At 47.7% G+C, this 12,214-nt stretch overlaps 1 protein-coding gene across 1 annotated transcript in view; it reads right to left on the bottom strand.

The window, feature by feature from the left end:
• Positions 1 to 11,577, bottom strand: part of CCDC6 (coiled-coil domain containing 6) — a 109,776-nt gene extending 98,199 nt beyond the window's left edge. Inside the window, exon 1 of the mRNA XM_065894503.1 lies at positions 11,140 to 11,577. Coding sequence (XP_065750575.1) covers positions 11,140 to 11,448 — 309 coding nt within the window. The 5' untranslated portion in view covers positions 11,449 to 11,577. The remainder of the gene's footprint in view (positions 1 to 11,139) is intronic.
• Between the last annotated feature and the right edge of the window lie 637 nt (positions 11,578 to 12,214).

Raw genomic sequence — 12,214 nt, 5'->3', positions numbered from 1 at the left:
AACATAACTAGCAAGGTAGCTAGAACCTCAACTAACTGGGAGACACATTCTGCAGGGCCTGTGTCCCCTCCCAGTGTCCAGTGATCAACACTAGGGAAGGGGGTGGGGCTACCCAGGGGGCAGAGCTAAATTGAAAACAATTCCACAGATACTCTCACACAGTGGGACAGTGCATAGCAGTGGCAAAGAACCACCGCTACAGGTAACACGGAGGCTGACTAATTAGTCAGTGTAGGAACCAGGATAAGAAATCAAAGAATCTACACACATACAAAATACATTCTGTATAAAGTCACTTGTCATATGAAGTTCAGAAAGAAGCAAAATTAACCTACAGTGATAGAAGTCAGAACAAGGTTACTTTTGGAGGGGTGATGAGTGGAACAGAGCACAAGGGAACTTCGGGGGGTACTGATACCAGCATGCATTTTGATCGGGGTAATGATTTACACTGGGGAATTCATTTGTAAATTCACTAAGCACTTTTCCATAAATTGGTACATTCAAAGCTTGGGTACTTTACTGTATGTTTAACTCCATTAGAGTTTAATAAGAAGTAAACCTGGGCACCCCCCAAAATAAATTCCACCAACGTTACTGAGCAGCTGCTGTGCTAAGGCTATGGAAAAATGCAAATGATGCTTCAAATGGCAGGGTTTTATGCGCCGACCAAGGTACCATCAGACTGCCCAGTTCAAATCCTGGGACACAGAGACAGCAAAACGTTGCTATGAGAATGAAGTGAGTCCCTGAAAGTAAGGTGTTCAGATATGCACCGGGCACAGAGTGAGACCATAATCCGTAGCTATTATTATCATGGAATAAGACAGATCATCTTATAGATGACAAATGACAAAGTACCTGTCTCCCAGCAGTTTAGAAGGGAAACACCAATGTCTGCACTAAGCAGCCAGAGCAGATTATGAAAAGGCAGAAACGCTCCTACTGTCCCCCACCCCCGCCCGCTTCTGCCATTAGCCCCTGGATGGGACCCAGGAAAAGAGCCCATGCCGGCCCTGCTCTGCTCCCCAGTTTCCTTTCTTTCCCCACATTCATGGAATGCTTCCTCCTGCCACCGCCCCTGCCCACACCTACATGAACTTCAATTTCTCCTTCAGGTTTTAGCTTCAGCATCACCTCCTGAGAGAGAGACAGCCCTCCTTGACTGTGGTTCCCACTCCCGGCCTCAGTCAGGGGCCCTCCCCCAGCTCCCCGAGTGCAGTCTCCTCCCAGCTGCGATCCGTGGCACAGCGCCTGGCATACAGCAGGTGATCAATACAGTGCCTGAAAAACAATCCACTCTTACTGTGCTAGTCAGACTATGTTTAAGTAGAGGTTATAACAGAAGTACAACGGGACTTGTTCCAACCTGGGATTGGGTGGGGGGAGAGGAGGTGGGGAGAGGCGCCCAGATGGCTGAGCTATCAGCAGAGGTGGCACCTACTGGGGTACATCAGACAGGGTCAGGGATGGAACAGACCAAGGCCCAATACTGGAGGGTAAGACAGCCAGAAAGGTGCTGACAAACCGCCCCTCTACCCACTGAAGGCACCCTCTTTATCATTGTTTCTTTTCCAAAGCAGAGAGTTTGCTACCCTGGATACACTCCCTGAGGCCTGGGTTGGCATCCTGGGAATTTGCTGTGCTAATGGGGCAGCCCTCACTACTCTAAACGAAGGGATACAACAGTGTGGGAACAACTAAGAGGAAAACGCCCCCAACAGGACAAAAATAAAACTGTTCATAAATTAATTTACGGGTAGCCTTGTGCTTAAACTCTGAGGCCAGACTGGGAGTTCAAATTCCAGCCCCCGCTGATAGCCTTGGGTCTTCAGGCAAGTTACATGACCTCTCTGGGCCTACATTTGCAAATTTGCAGGCTACCCATCAGTGGTGCAGATTAAATGAGAGGATATATGCCAGCCCTCCAGACAGCACCTTTGCCACAGTAAAAGCACTGGGTAAACATTAGCTGTCGTCACAGCAGCACAAAATGACTTGCAAGTAGAGCAATGCTTGGAAGGAAGAATCTCAAGCTTTTTTTTTCTTTTTCAGACTTCCTTAAATTACGGTTTATTCGAAATGCCATCAAGGAAATTAAACATGAGACATTTCATTAAAAAAAAAAAAAAAAAAAGGGCAACCATCATCTACAAGGTTTCTTTCCTTTCCCAGTCCTTTCTCTGTCCCAGAGGACAAGTTTTCACTGTGGGTTAGTCCCTCCCCAGGTTCTCCACATCTGGGTGCTCACTCTAAAGGCAAATTCAGAGCGATGGTGCAGAGCCCAGAGCTGGGGTGCCACATGTTTGCTGAATGACAGAAAAGAACCAGATGTGGGATGGCCAACAGGCAATAAAAATCAAAGTCGGAGCAAGATATCAACAGCACTTTAATTAAAATGCTTTGGGTCCTAATTCACAACTTCAACACCAAGACAAGAAAAAGCAGCTAGCTGCTTCTGTAGATCAGACTAAATTTTTCCCATAAAAAAGACACAAATTTTAGGGCTTCCCTGGTGGCGCAGTGGTTGAGAGTCCGCCTGCCGATGCAGGGGACACGGCTTCGTGCTCCCGTCTGGGAAGATTCCACGTGCCGCGGAGCGGCTGGGCCCGTGAGCCATGGCCGCTGCGCCTGCGCGTCCAGAGCCTGTGCTCCACAACGGGAGAGGCCACAACAGTGAGAGGCCCGCGTACCGCAAAAAAAAAAAAAAGGAAAAAGAAGGTTAAAAGGGTAACTTTTATGTAGTGTATATATTACCACCAAAAAAAAAGAAAAATTACCAAAAAAAAAAAAAAAAGTCACTGGCCCTCTTCTCTGGGTACTTAGGGTATTTCTCAATAATAAGCTACACACACTGAAGGTTTAAAATGATGTGAAATACTTAATATATTTTTCAAAGGACATGGCACCTTACCAGGTAGTGATTTGGACCTAAAGAAGTCCAAATCTCTGCTTTATGGCACATATACTCAAAATTGTATTCTCTGATTAACAAAGACGTTAAAATCATCTAGCCGATTTTTTTCCTCAAATTTTTGTGTTTCTATAATCAGGAGCTACTAAACGAAGCAGAGACACAATGTTTTGACTCTTAGCAAACGTCTGTTTAGATAAATTAAGGCCTGCCTAGTGAAGAACAACAACAAAAACAAACAAAAAACCCCAAACAAAAACAAAAATCTCAATAGAATAAAACTTATTATTTGAGTTGGTATATTGGGATAATTGAAAAAAAAACCCACTGCTTACATGCAAATAATTTCATGAGTTGAGAAGCTCTTCCTATAATTAAACACCAAATAATTTTTCTCTCAAGACTATTTTAGCCCTTCTAATTCAGTCTCAAAAACCTTGACGGCACAAGACTGTTCACTAAGGAAAGAAACACGTGAAGGGTTTAATGCAGGTCTTAGATTTCTAAGAACTCTCCTTGGCTCACCCATACTCCATGTTTTCATTCTTTTACTTTCCTCTTTCCTCCTATGGAAAACTTTTTTGAATTATGAGCTACGTCTGTCTAGCTGAATATGCCAACTCTGCTCCTTAGCAGCGAATGGCCTCATTTGATCCCAAGTGCCCTGAGACGCCCTGAAGGGTATTAACCAGCTCACTGGTGACACAAACCTGGCACCCACAGAGGCTGGTTTGATTTGGAACAGATGCGTGGAAGATTATCCCATCAATCAACACAGCTTTTTTAAAAAACTGGAGTTTGAAATTGTCCATAAACTAGTATCTCTAATTAACTTTAAGGTAAACACAGTTTCCCATTAAAGACTTAAGAAATTTGGTCCATCCAACAATTTCCAGGTAAGGAAAGTGGGTGGGCCCCAGAGTGTAACAGGAATAGATGAAAAAAAACACCTACATGATTTTGATCTACAGGCAGATGTAAATTATGAAATTAAAAACATCAATGCCATTTCTTTTCAATCATCAGCACATAAAGGGAAAATTAAAAACAAACAAAAAGCCTTTCGGTGCCACCTGGACAGACAAATTGAGCAACAGTTCTCCCCACCTCTGCCTTACAAAGTAAAAATAAACTCCAAGCTAATTGAACTGTGAGTGAACATGACACATTGTTTTCCTCAGATGTATTCACCGCATTAGATGAACTTCATTTTGGAAGGTGGAAGGTAAGCCAGCCCTCCCTGGAACCAGTCTGCCTGAACTACCTTTCTTGTTTCCACTTGTACGTTGGTTATTTCTGCATTTCACAACTCTCTGGGCTGCAAAGTGCTGGAGAGGGAAGGACCATTCCCTCTGCTCTGAATTCCCTACAGCACCCAGCTGGGGCCAAGCAGAATGCAAGTCAAGTGCAGTCCTGCTGGAGAAGGCCTTACATTCCTTCTGGGTATTTCAGAGTATTTGGCACACAGTAGGCAGTTCCCAAGTCCTTGGAGGTTGAATCCTATTTCAGGCTGTACTTATCACACGCCATTCCGTGCCATACCGAAGAAGTGAACATTTCCCAGCATTCAACGAGTGAGCATTAAAATGAACTTTAATCACCAAACTGCACCCCATGCATCGCATCTAGGGACTAATAACAAGTAAGGAGGTGAGTTCATTCTAAATAACCTTCAAACTATTAACCCTTTGTTTAATATTAATACTCTCCCTAAAAGAGAAGGCCTACACAGTGTGACACCTCCAGTTTACTGGTAGGAGTAAATAGGGATAAAATCCACAGCTGTGGGCTTGAGAAGCATCAAAGATAAGAAAATCTGACAGCCTTGGAGAAGTAAAATAGGAAGAGTCTGCAAGTTAACCCCACTCCAAGATCCCGACGATTAGAAATATCTTCCAGAACATTCGTTCCCCTGTCAAGAAAATTTCAACCACCACCAAGAAAGCACACCCTGAACCTGTGAACGTTTACTTCGCTAGCTTTGATGATCAATCAATCTAAAAGCAACTGCACGGTGACTGAAAACAAAATACAACACCTATCCACTGAGGGAACAAGGAAGGTGACTGCTACTCCTTGCTCAACCTGGCTGTATGAGTCTAAAAGCTCATATTAGCATTTCTAGGTGTAAATGCTGCAAGGCATAAGTTGAGAAAAAAGAAGAAAAAAAGAAAAATGAATGCAAGTACACACTGGGTGTGACACTCTATCAACACCCCAAACTCCACTCTGCAAGCCACGTGTGGAAATCCACAGAATTCAGCAAGTCTCCCCATCCTGTTTGCAGCAACTTCCTCAGTTTGGAGATTCAGGTGCCTGGTAATTGCCCTGATGCCTCCCCACCCTTGACGGCCATGCTTGTTTCCCAGAGGCCGCTGTGGGGCATTTCAACATTAAATACGGTTATAAGAAACACCTGGAGTGACCTGCCACCATCACCAAAACTGAGGTGGCAAATCTGAACACTTCCAACAAAGCCCTTGGAAAGGTGAACCCAAAGACACTTTGTCCCCTTTTAGAGGTGAAATGTATCATGAACGCCTAGGTATATGCTACAAAGTAGCCTACAACATCATCCATAGTTAGAAAGCAAAGGCTTGGGACACACACTGATTTGTAGTGTTCCACCAAAGTATAAAATATATCCACTCATCCGTCCAACGATGGTGAAGACGGCGTTTGCTGTTGTTCCGGACACAGGTAGCAGAGCAGCTCTATGAGCACAAGGTCAGGAGACAGTCTTGGTGCCCTTGCCCAGTAAAAAACAAAACAAAACAAAAACACCTCATCACCCAATGCCTCTGCGGTCAACCCAACATCCCGTTGAGTGTCTACTGCATGCCAAGCACTGAGGAACGGAAGTGAACAAGGCAAATTCTGCCCCTGAAGGAATGAACACATCTCCCATCTCCCAAAGGGGAGACCTATGTGATGGGGGCCTGGAGAAGGGGCGGTCTCATGAATGGGCACGTAACCCAGCGTGTGGCTGGTAAACAGGCAGCGCTAGCGCACGCTGGGGTCGGGGAGGAAGTATAGTCTACTTGCATTTACTAGGTGAAGGGGTAGGAAAGGACATTTAAGGGCAGGAGGTACATCTTAGAGAAGCCAGAGAAGTCTACTGAAATTCCAGGAATCAGCAGTTCAGCAGAGTGGGAGCTTTGAGAACATGAAGGGTGTGTCTGTGAAGCAAGCAGGGGCTGGAGCACACAGTGCCTGGTAAACCACAGGAAGTTTACCTGGATCCAGAGGGCAATGGAAGCCACTGGAAATCTGTGAGCCAGCAACGGCCAACTTGGATTTCTGCTTCAGACCAGTGTCTCTGGTCTTGAACAAGAGTCACCACAAACTAGATACTGGTGATTCTCTGAACTATTCCCCATCCTCAGCAAAATAAATAAAAGCACTAGAAAAGACTGTCACAACTGTCCTCTACGGTTTTGTGGGGATTTTTTTTTAATCAAATACAAAGAGATTATATGAAACATATAGAAGAAATCTAAGAATAGCCTCTTTAAGAAGACTGGATTTGTGTATGATTAGACCTAACTGTGAGGTCATACTTTTCTCAGAGTTGTGTCTAAAGTTGGGTGTTACCATAAGAATCTAAGAAAAAAAGTTTTAAAGCAGGAAAAAAAAAAAAATGACACACACTACACCTTTTTATAAGGGCAATGTTGATCTGATAGCTTCACAGAGTCTGCCAAAACAAAGTCTTAAAAAATGGAAAATAATGTATTAGGCTTCCAGAACAAATAATCCAAAATCCACAATATTAACTATACAGTGGCTTTTACTGGTTAATGAAATCATTACTCTGTTGATGTTTAAAATAGCCAGGTTTTCTAATCATGCCGTACTAACATGTTTTTCTACTATAACTTCAAAATGCCTTTGTATTTCCCTAAACTTCTATAATGAAAGACTAATTTTATAGATAGAAAAAGACAACTAAATTCTAGTGATTTAACATAGGCATTTATTTTCTAACCAAACACATGGCGAAGGCCTGAAGTGGTATAGAAAACACACCTTAGAGAACTAGAGAACTAGCCACGCCAAGTATGAGACCCTGCTTATACCCTGAGAAACTAGTCCAGAACTTACAAGCCATTCAATTACTGCCCACAATTGCATTTCCTCATCTTCTCAGAGACCGCGACCCCTGGACACATCTTACTACACTGAGTCAGATAGTCTCCGATTACACTTTAACTCACAGGACAAGCCAGATAGACTTAGCCTAACATCTAAAAGCTACTCAACAGCGTGACTGAGCATTTGTTGTTTATTTTCTCCACCCCAAAGGAGAAATTATGATCGATAATAAGCAGTCTGGTTCCACTGCTGATTTACTGGGAGAAATCAGATAATCACTCAAAACATTCCATTCCACCTCTAAGCCAAAGAAAACACACCGGGGGCAAGTGGTAACACCAGACACTTGTAGACATGGATGAAGGGCCTCGTACAGTTGGTTCTTCCCCACAGATGATGTTTACCTCTATCATACAAATGCAGAGAACACAGACCCATGAAACCAGTCCTTTACTAAATGGGTAGCTGGACCAGAGTAAACGTCTACATACCAAAAGAGACAGAAAAGACCACTGGTTAAGAACTTCTACTGGCCTTTGGACTTGGCTTAAAAAAAGAGGGCACAATAATGAGATATTACTACACACCTATTAGAATGGGCAAAATCCAAAACAGACAACATCAAATGCTAGCAAGGATGTGGAGCAACAGGAACTCTCATTCATTGCTGGTGGGAACGCAAAATGCTACAGCCACTTCAAAAAAACTGGCAGTTTCTCAACAAAATAAACACACTCTCACCATACCATCCAGTAATTGTGCTCCTTAGTATTTACCCAAATGAGCTGAAACCTCTGTCCACCCAAAAACGTGTACACAGATGTTTACTGCAGCTTTATTAATAATTGCCAAAACTTGGAAGCAACCAAGTCCTTCAGTAGGTAAATGGATAAGTAAGCTGTGGTACAGCCAAACAATGGAATATTATTCAACACTAAAAAGAAATGAGCTATCAAGCCATTAAAAAAAACATGGAGGAAACTTAAATGCGTATTACTAAGTGAAAGAAGTCAATGTGAAAAGGCTACAGACTGTATGATTCCAACTATATGACTTTCTGGAAAAGACAAAACTATGGAGACAGTAAAAAGATCAGTGGTGGCCAGGGGTTAGGGACAGATGAAATATCAGAGCACAGGGGATTTTTAGGGCACTGGATCTGCTCTATATACTATTATGGTGCTACATGTCATTTTACACTTGCCCAGACCCATAGAATGTACAACACCAAGAGTGAACCCTAATGTAAACTACAGACTTGGGGTGGTTAAGATGTTTCAATGTTGGGTCATTGATTGTAACAAATGTACCACTCAGATGGGGGATGCTGATAATGGAGGATGGGAGGAAGGGCAGGGAATATTGGGGAAATCTCTGCACCTTCTGCTTAAATTTTCTGCAAACCTAAAACTACTCTAAAAAAAGTTTTAATAAAAGCACACTGCTCTCTGCCCAGGGTGTAGCTGATTAGCAAGGTAACTTCCCGAATACGTTCAAGGAAAATGAAAGACATCCATAATCGCCTCTTGTGTTCAAAACATGAAAGTTAATATCACAATTAGAGGAACTAGTGAGAGCTATGAAGGCAAGTACTAATAGGATTCTGGTACCATCTTCCCTTCAAATAAACTCGATAGTGAAAAATCTAGCAAAGCCTTCACTTAATTGAATATCTAGACCTTGTCAAACACTTCCTGGGCAGCTACCAGCAAGGGCTATATTTCAGTTAGAGTTGTCAGGGGCTGTGCACCTTAACCTTGACACAGACTATGACAGTGTTGTTCAATGGAATCCTTACATCCACAGACCCAGTTCATGTGGTCACACACATTTCTTCTCGCAAATTACACACCCTAGAGGTCAAACCCACTAAACACAATCTTCGTCCTAGGTCAGTTAACTCTAACAAAACTCTCAAAAGCTGAAAGGAATCTCTCCTCTGCATTTGCCTTAGTAACACCTGCCAAGTACTAGGGAACTCAGGAAACCACAAGCACTTTATTTGTTTCCCTGATTATATTAATCAGAGATTAAAGAAGCATGGAGAAATTTCTGGTACGTATAGGCTGTCATCTAAAACAATTTTAAAATTTGACTCACTGAGGCCAGAGAACATTTCACAAGGCGTATTTAGTGAAATGTCAGTTTTAGTTGAGGGAAGTGCCAAGGAAGCCACCACCTCGCACACTCTTCTCGCCAAGTATTCAGAGGCCTCTGTTCTTATACACCAGGAACGAATGTGTTTGTCCATGCAAAGCCAACGTGTGGTGTACAATTTACAGACCTACTTTTTAATATGGCCAGGTGTCAAACAGATAACCCTTTCCTAGTCTCTCCACCCCCGCCATCCTCCCTCCCAAACAAAAACAGCCTGAATTGCTCACAGTACGCAAGAAGCCAGAGATTCTGTTTCGTGTAAGTGTTGCTGCTTTTGGTGGTTCACATTCTCCAAGAGACCAATGAACCCTCTCATTTACTAACGCCAACCTTAACTAAATTGCTTCCACCAGCTTCCCCCTCTTCTCAAACCCCCACTCACCGTAGACATCTCTCTCAGCCAAAAAAGCTACTCAAGAGGCTTGGAAGTGGCTGCCTCTGCAAATTCCTCCCCCTTCCTACCAAAAGGGCACTTCAAGAACTTTACAGTCTGCAGACACATGAATATGGCTCCAATGCCATTCACCAGGGCTGGATTAGAGCATGCGGAGTGTCTTTCAACAATCAATTTCTATTCAGGCTGCCCATCACACTGAAACTGGGGTGAAAACCTGCTTTCTAAGCAAATTCAGAATGCCATCCAGTTCCCAAGTGTGAGCTAGCACTGGGAGGGAGTGTACACACACTCTCCCTCCTCCACTGAAGACTTTTTCCTGGCACAGGGGCATCCTAAACTCGCCCCATTTCCTTTCCAGGGTCGTGATCTTTGATCCGTCCCCAAGTTCATGCCTTTTTCTCCATCTGAAGGTTCAGCTATTCTGCAGCAGCAATAGCAATTTATCCCCTTGGTTTCTTGACACTTTCCTCTCTCCTCCTGGCTGTGAATCTGTTTTGATCTCAACAGGGTTGTCTGTATGGGGATCCTGCAAGTTAATGATGTGGCTAGCTGGCAGGGATGGTAGGTGAGAGCACACAATGTACTTTTTCCAGTTATGTTTCGCCTCACCATAGCTAATAGTGGCCTTTCTAAAGGCCTGCTACACTAAAAGGGAGACCTACACCCCTAAACTTCCCCTCTTCGGGGGCGCCTCTGGAGGCCAGGTGGAAACAGAACAGACAGCCCATTCTCCCGTCAAGTATCTGGACTCCGAGGCAAAATATCCCAAGACACTCCACCACCAATGAAGCAAACACACGTACATCTTGCTCAGCAAGGGAGTCAGTCGATCCCCTTCACCCAGGTTTCGGCCGGTTCAGGCTTCGTAGCCTTCACTCTGTCCAGGCTGGTATAAGATGCTGCATTCTCCCGGCTGTACACCGCCGCCGCCACCCACCCCCACCCACCCAAGAAAAGGGCTTCCAACGGAGGTGGGAGCATCAGCTCCGGTACCCGCCCTTCCCTCTCGATCCTGGCCAGAAAAACTCCACTTCCCGGATTCCCGGCCACTCTCTCCCGCCCCCTCCCCGGGCGATCCAGCTATAGCGCCGTCCTGATGCCAGCGAAGTGCCCAGCCCAGCTGCGCACCCCCCGAACCCCAACGCAGGCCCCCGGAACAGGCCCCGGCTTCCTCCCTCTTCCTCTGCCTAGGGCTCCCGGGCTCTGCACGCACCCCTCAAGCAAACTAGGACTGAAAAAAGTCCCACCCCGCCTCCCCAGCCACGCCGCCGGCCTCCAGCTCCGCCCGGGAGGGGCCTCCTCCCCAGAGGCGACAAGGAAACGCGGGTGGTGGTTCCAGCAGCCTCCCCCCGCACCCCGCCAGGGGCCTGGACCCCGGGGAGGGCAGACCCACGCGGCCCCGAAGGGACACCTCCCTCTCCCCCACCCTCTGGGGCCGGCGGGTCTTGGCAGGGAGCGTGCTCTCTGCGGGTCCTCGGGAGCCTCGGGGAGCCCGGGGGCCGCCCGGGTCTGGGCGCAGCGTCTGCCGGGGGCGGGCGGAGGTCGGCGCTGCGGCGCGCCCCTGGGGGACACTCACGATGGTCACGCTGGCTTTGCGCAGGTCGCGGTTCTCCTCCTGCAGCGCCTTGCACTTGAGTTTGTAGGTCTCCAGCTCGATCTTGAGCACCTTATTCTCCTGCTGCAGCGAGGCCAGGCGGTTGGTGAGCTCCTCCAGGCGGAACGGCGAGATGACAATGCCCCCCGACTTCCCACCGCCGCCGCCTCCCCCGCCGCCACCGCCGCCGCCGGCGCCCGAAGTCGACGAGCAAGACGACTGCATGGCGGCCGAGCTGCCGCTGCTGCCCCCCGCCCCGTCCGTGTCGCTCTCGCTGGCGCTGTCCGCCATGGCCGCGGCGGGCTGGGGAGACGACGAGGAGGAGGAGCAGGGAGGCGGCGGCGGCGAAGGCTGGGCTGCGAATGAGTGGGCGCCGGGCGAGCACAGGGGAGCGCCGAGCTGGGAGCCTGGCAGCAGGGCGCAGACTCGGAGTGGCTGCGAGAGAAAGAGAGGGAGCTTCCCGCTGCCAAGGGACCTCCTCTGCCAGCGAACAGAGACCCCGCCCGGGCTCGGGCAGTATTGCACTGGGGCTCGCTCTAGCCGGGCCTGGCGCGCTCGCTAGGCCGCCCTGCAAAGCCGGCCGAAAGCTCCGAGACCCGCCCCCCGCCGCCGCCGCAGCCGCCGCCGCCGCCGCCGCCGCCGCCGCCGCCGCCGCAGCCGCCCTCCTCCTGGCGTGCGCCGGCCGGCTGGGGAAGCGCGGGCCCGGCCGGGGCGGGAAGGCCAGGCCAGCCTACGCGCCAGCCGCTCGCCGGCCACAAGTGTTCCGAGGGTGGGCCTCCCAGCCCCCTGGCCTAACCCCGAGGCCGCCCATTCTCTTCTGGGCTCAGGCCAGCTCCTGGGAGAAGGAAACCTAACGCCCCACTAGCCTCGCAGGTGCTGGGGACACGTGGAAAGGTCAGCCCGGCTCTGGCATCCAGCCCCGGCCGAGCCCGTGGCCCCATCTTCCGCCGACAGTGTGTGCTCCTGTCTCCCTCTGTCTGTTTCAGACATACACGCAACCCTTTTAGTTTGATCTCCGTGAGCTTGCCTGGGAAGCTTCGGATAGCGCTCACAGAAC

This window comes from Phocoena phocoena, chromosome 16 (genome assembly GCF_963924675.1).
Source record: "Phocoena phocoena chromosome 16, mPhoPho1.1, whole genome shotgun sequence".
Classification (NCBI taxonomy): domain Eukaryota; kingdom Metazoa; phylum Chordata; class Mammalia; order Artiodactyla; family Phocoenidae; genus Phocoena; species Phocoena phocoena.
The sequence above is the reverse complement of the archived record's forward strand: the minus strand, read 5'-3'. Positions and strand labels throughout refer to the sequence as shown.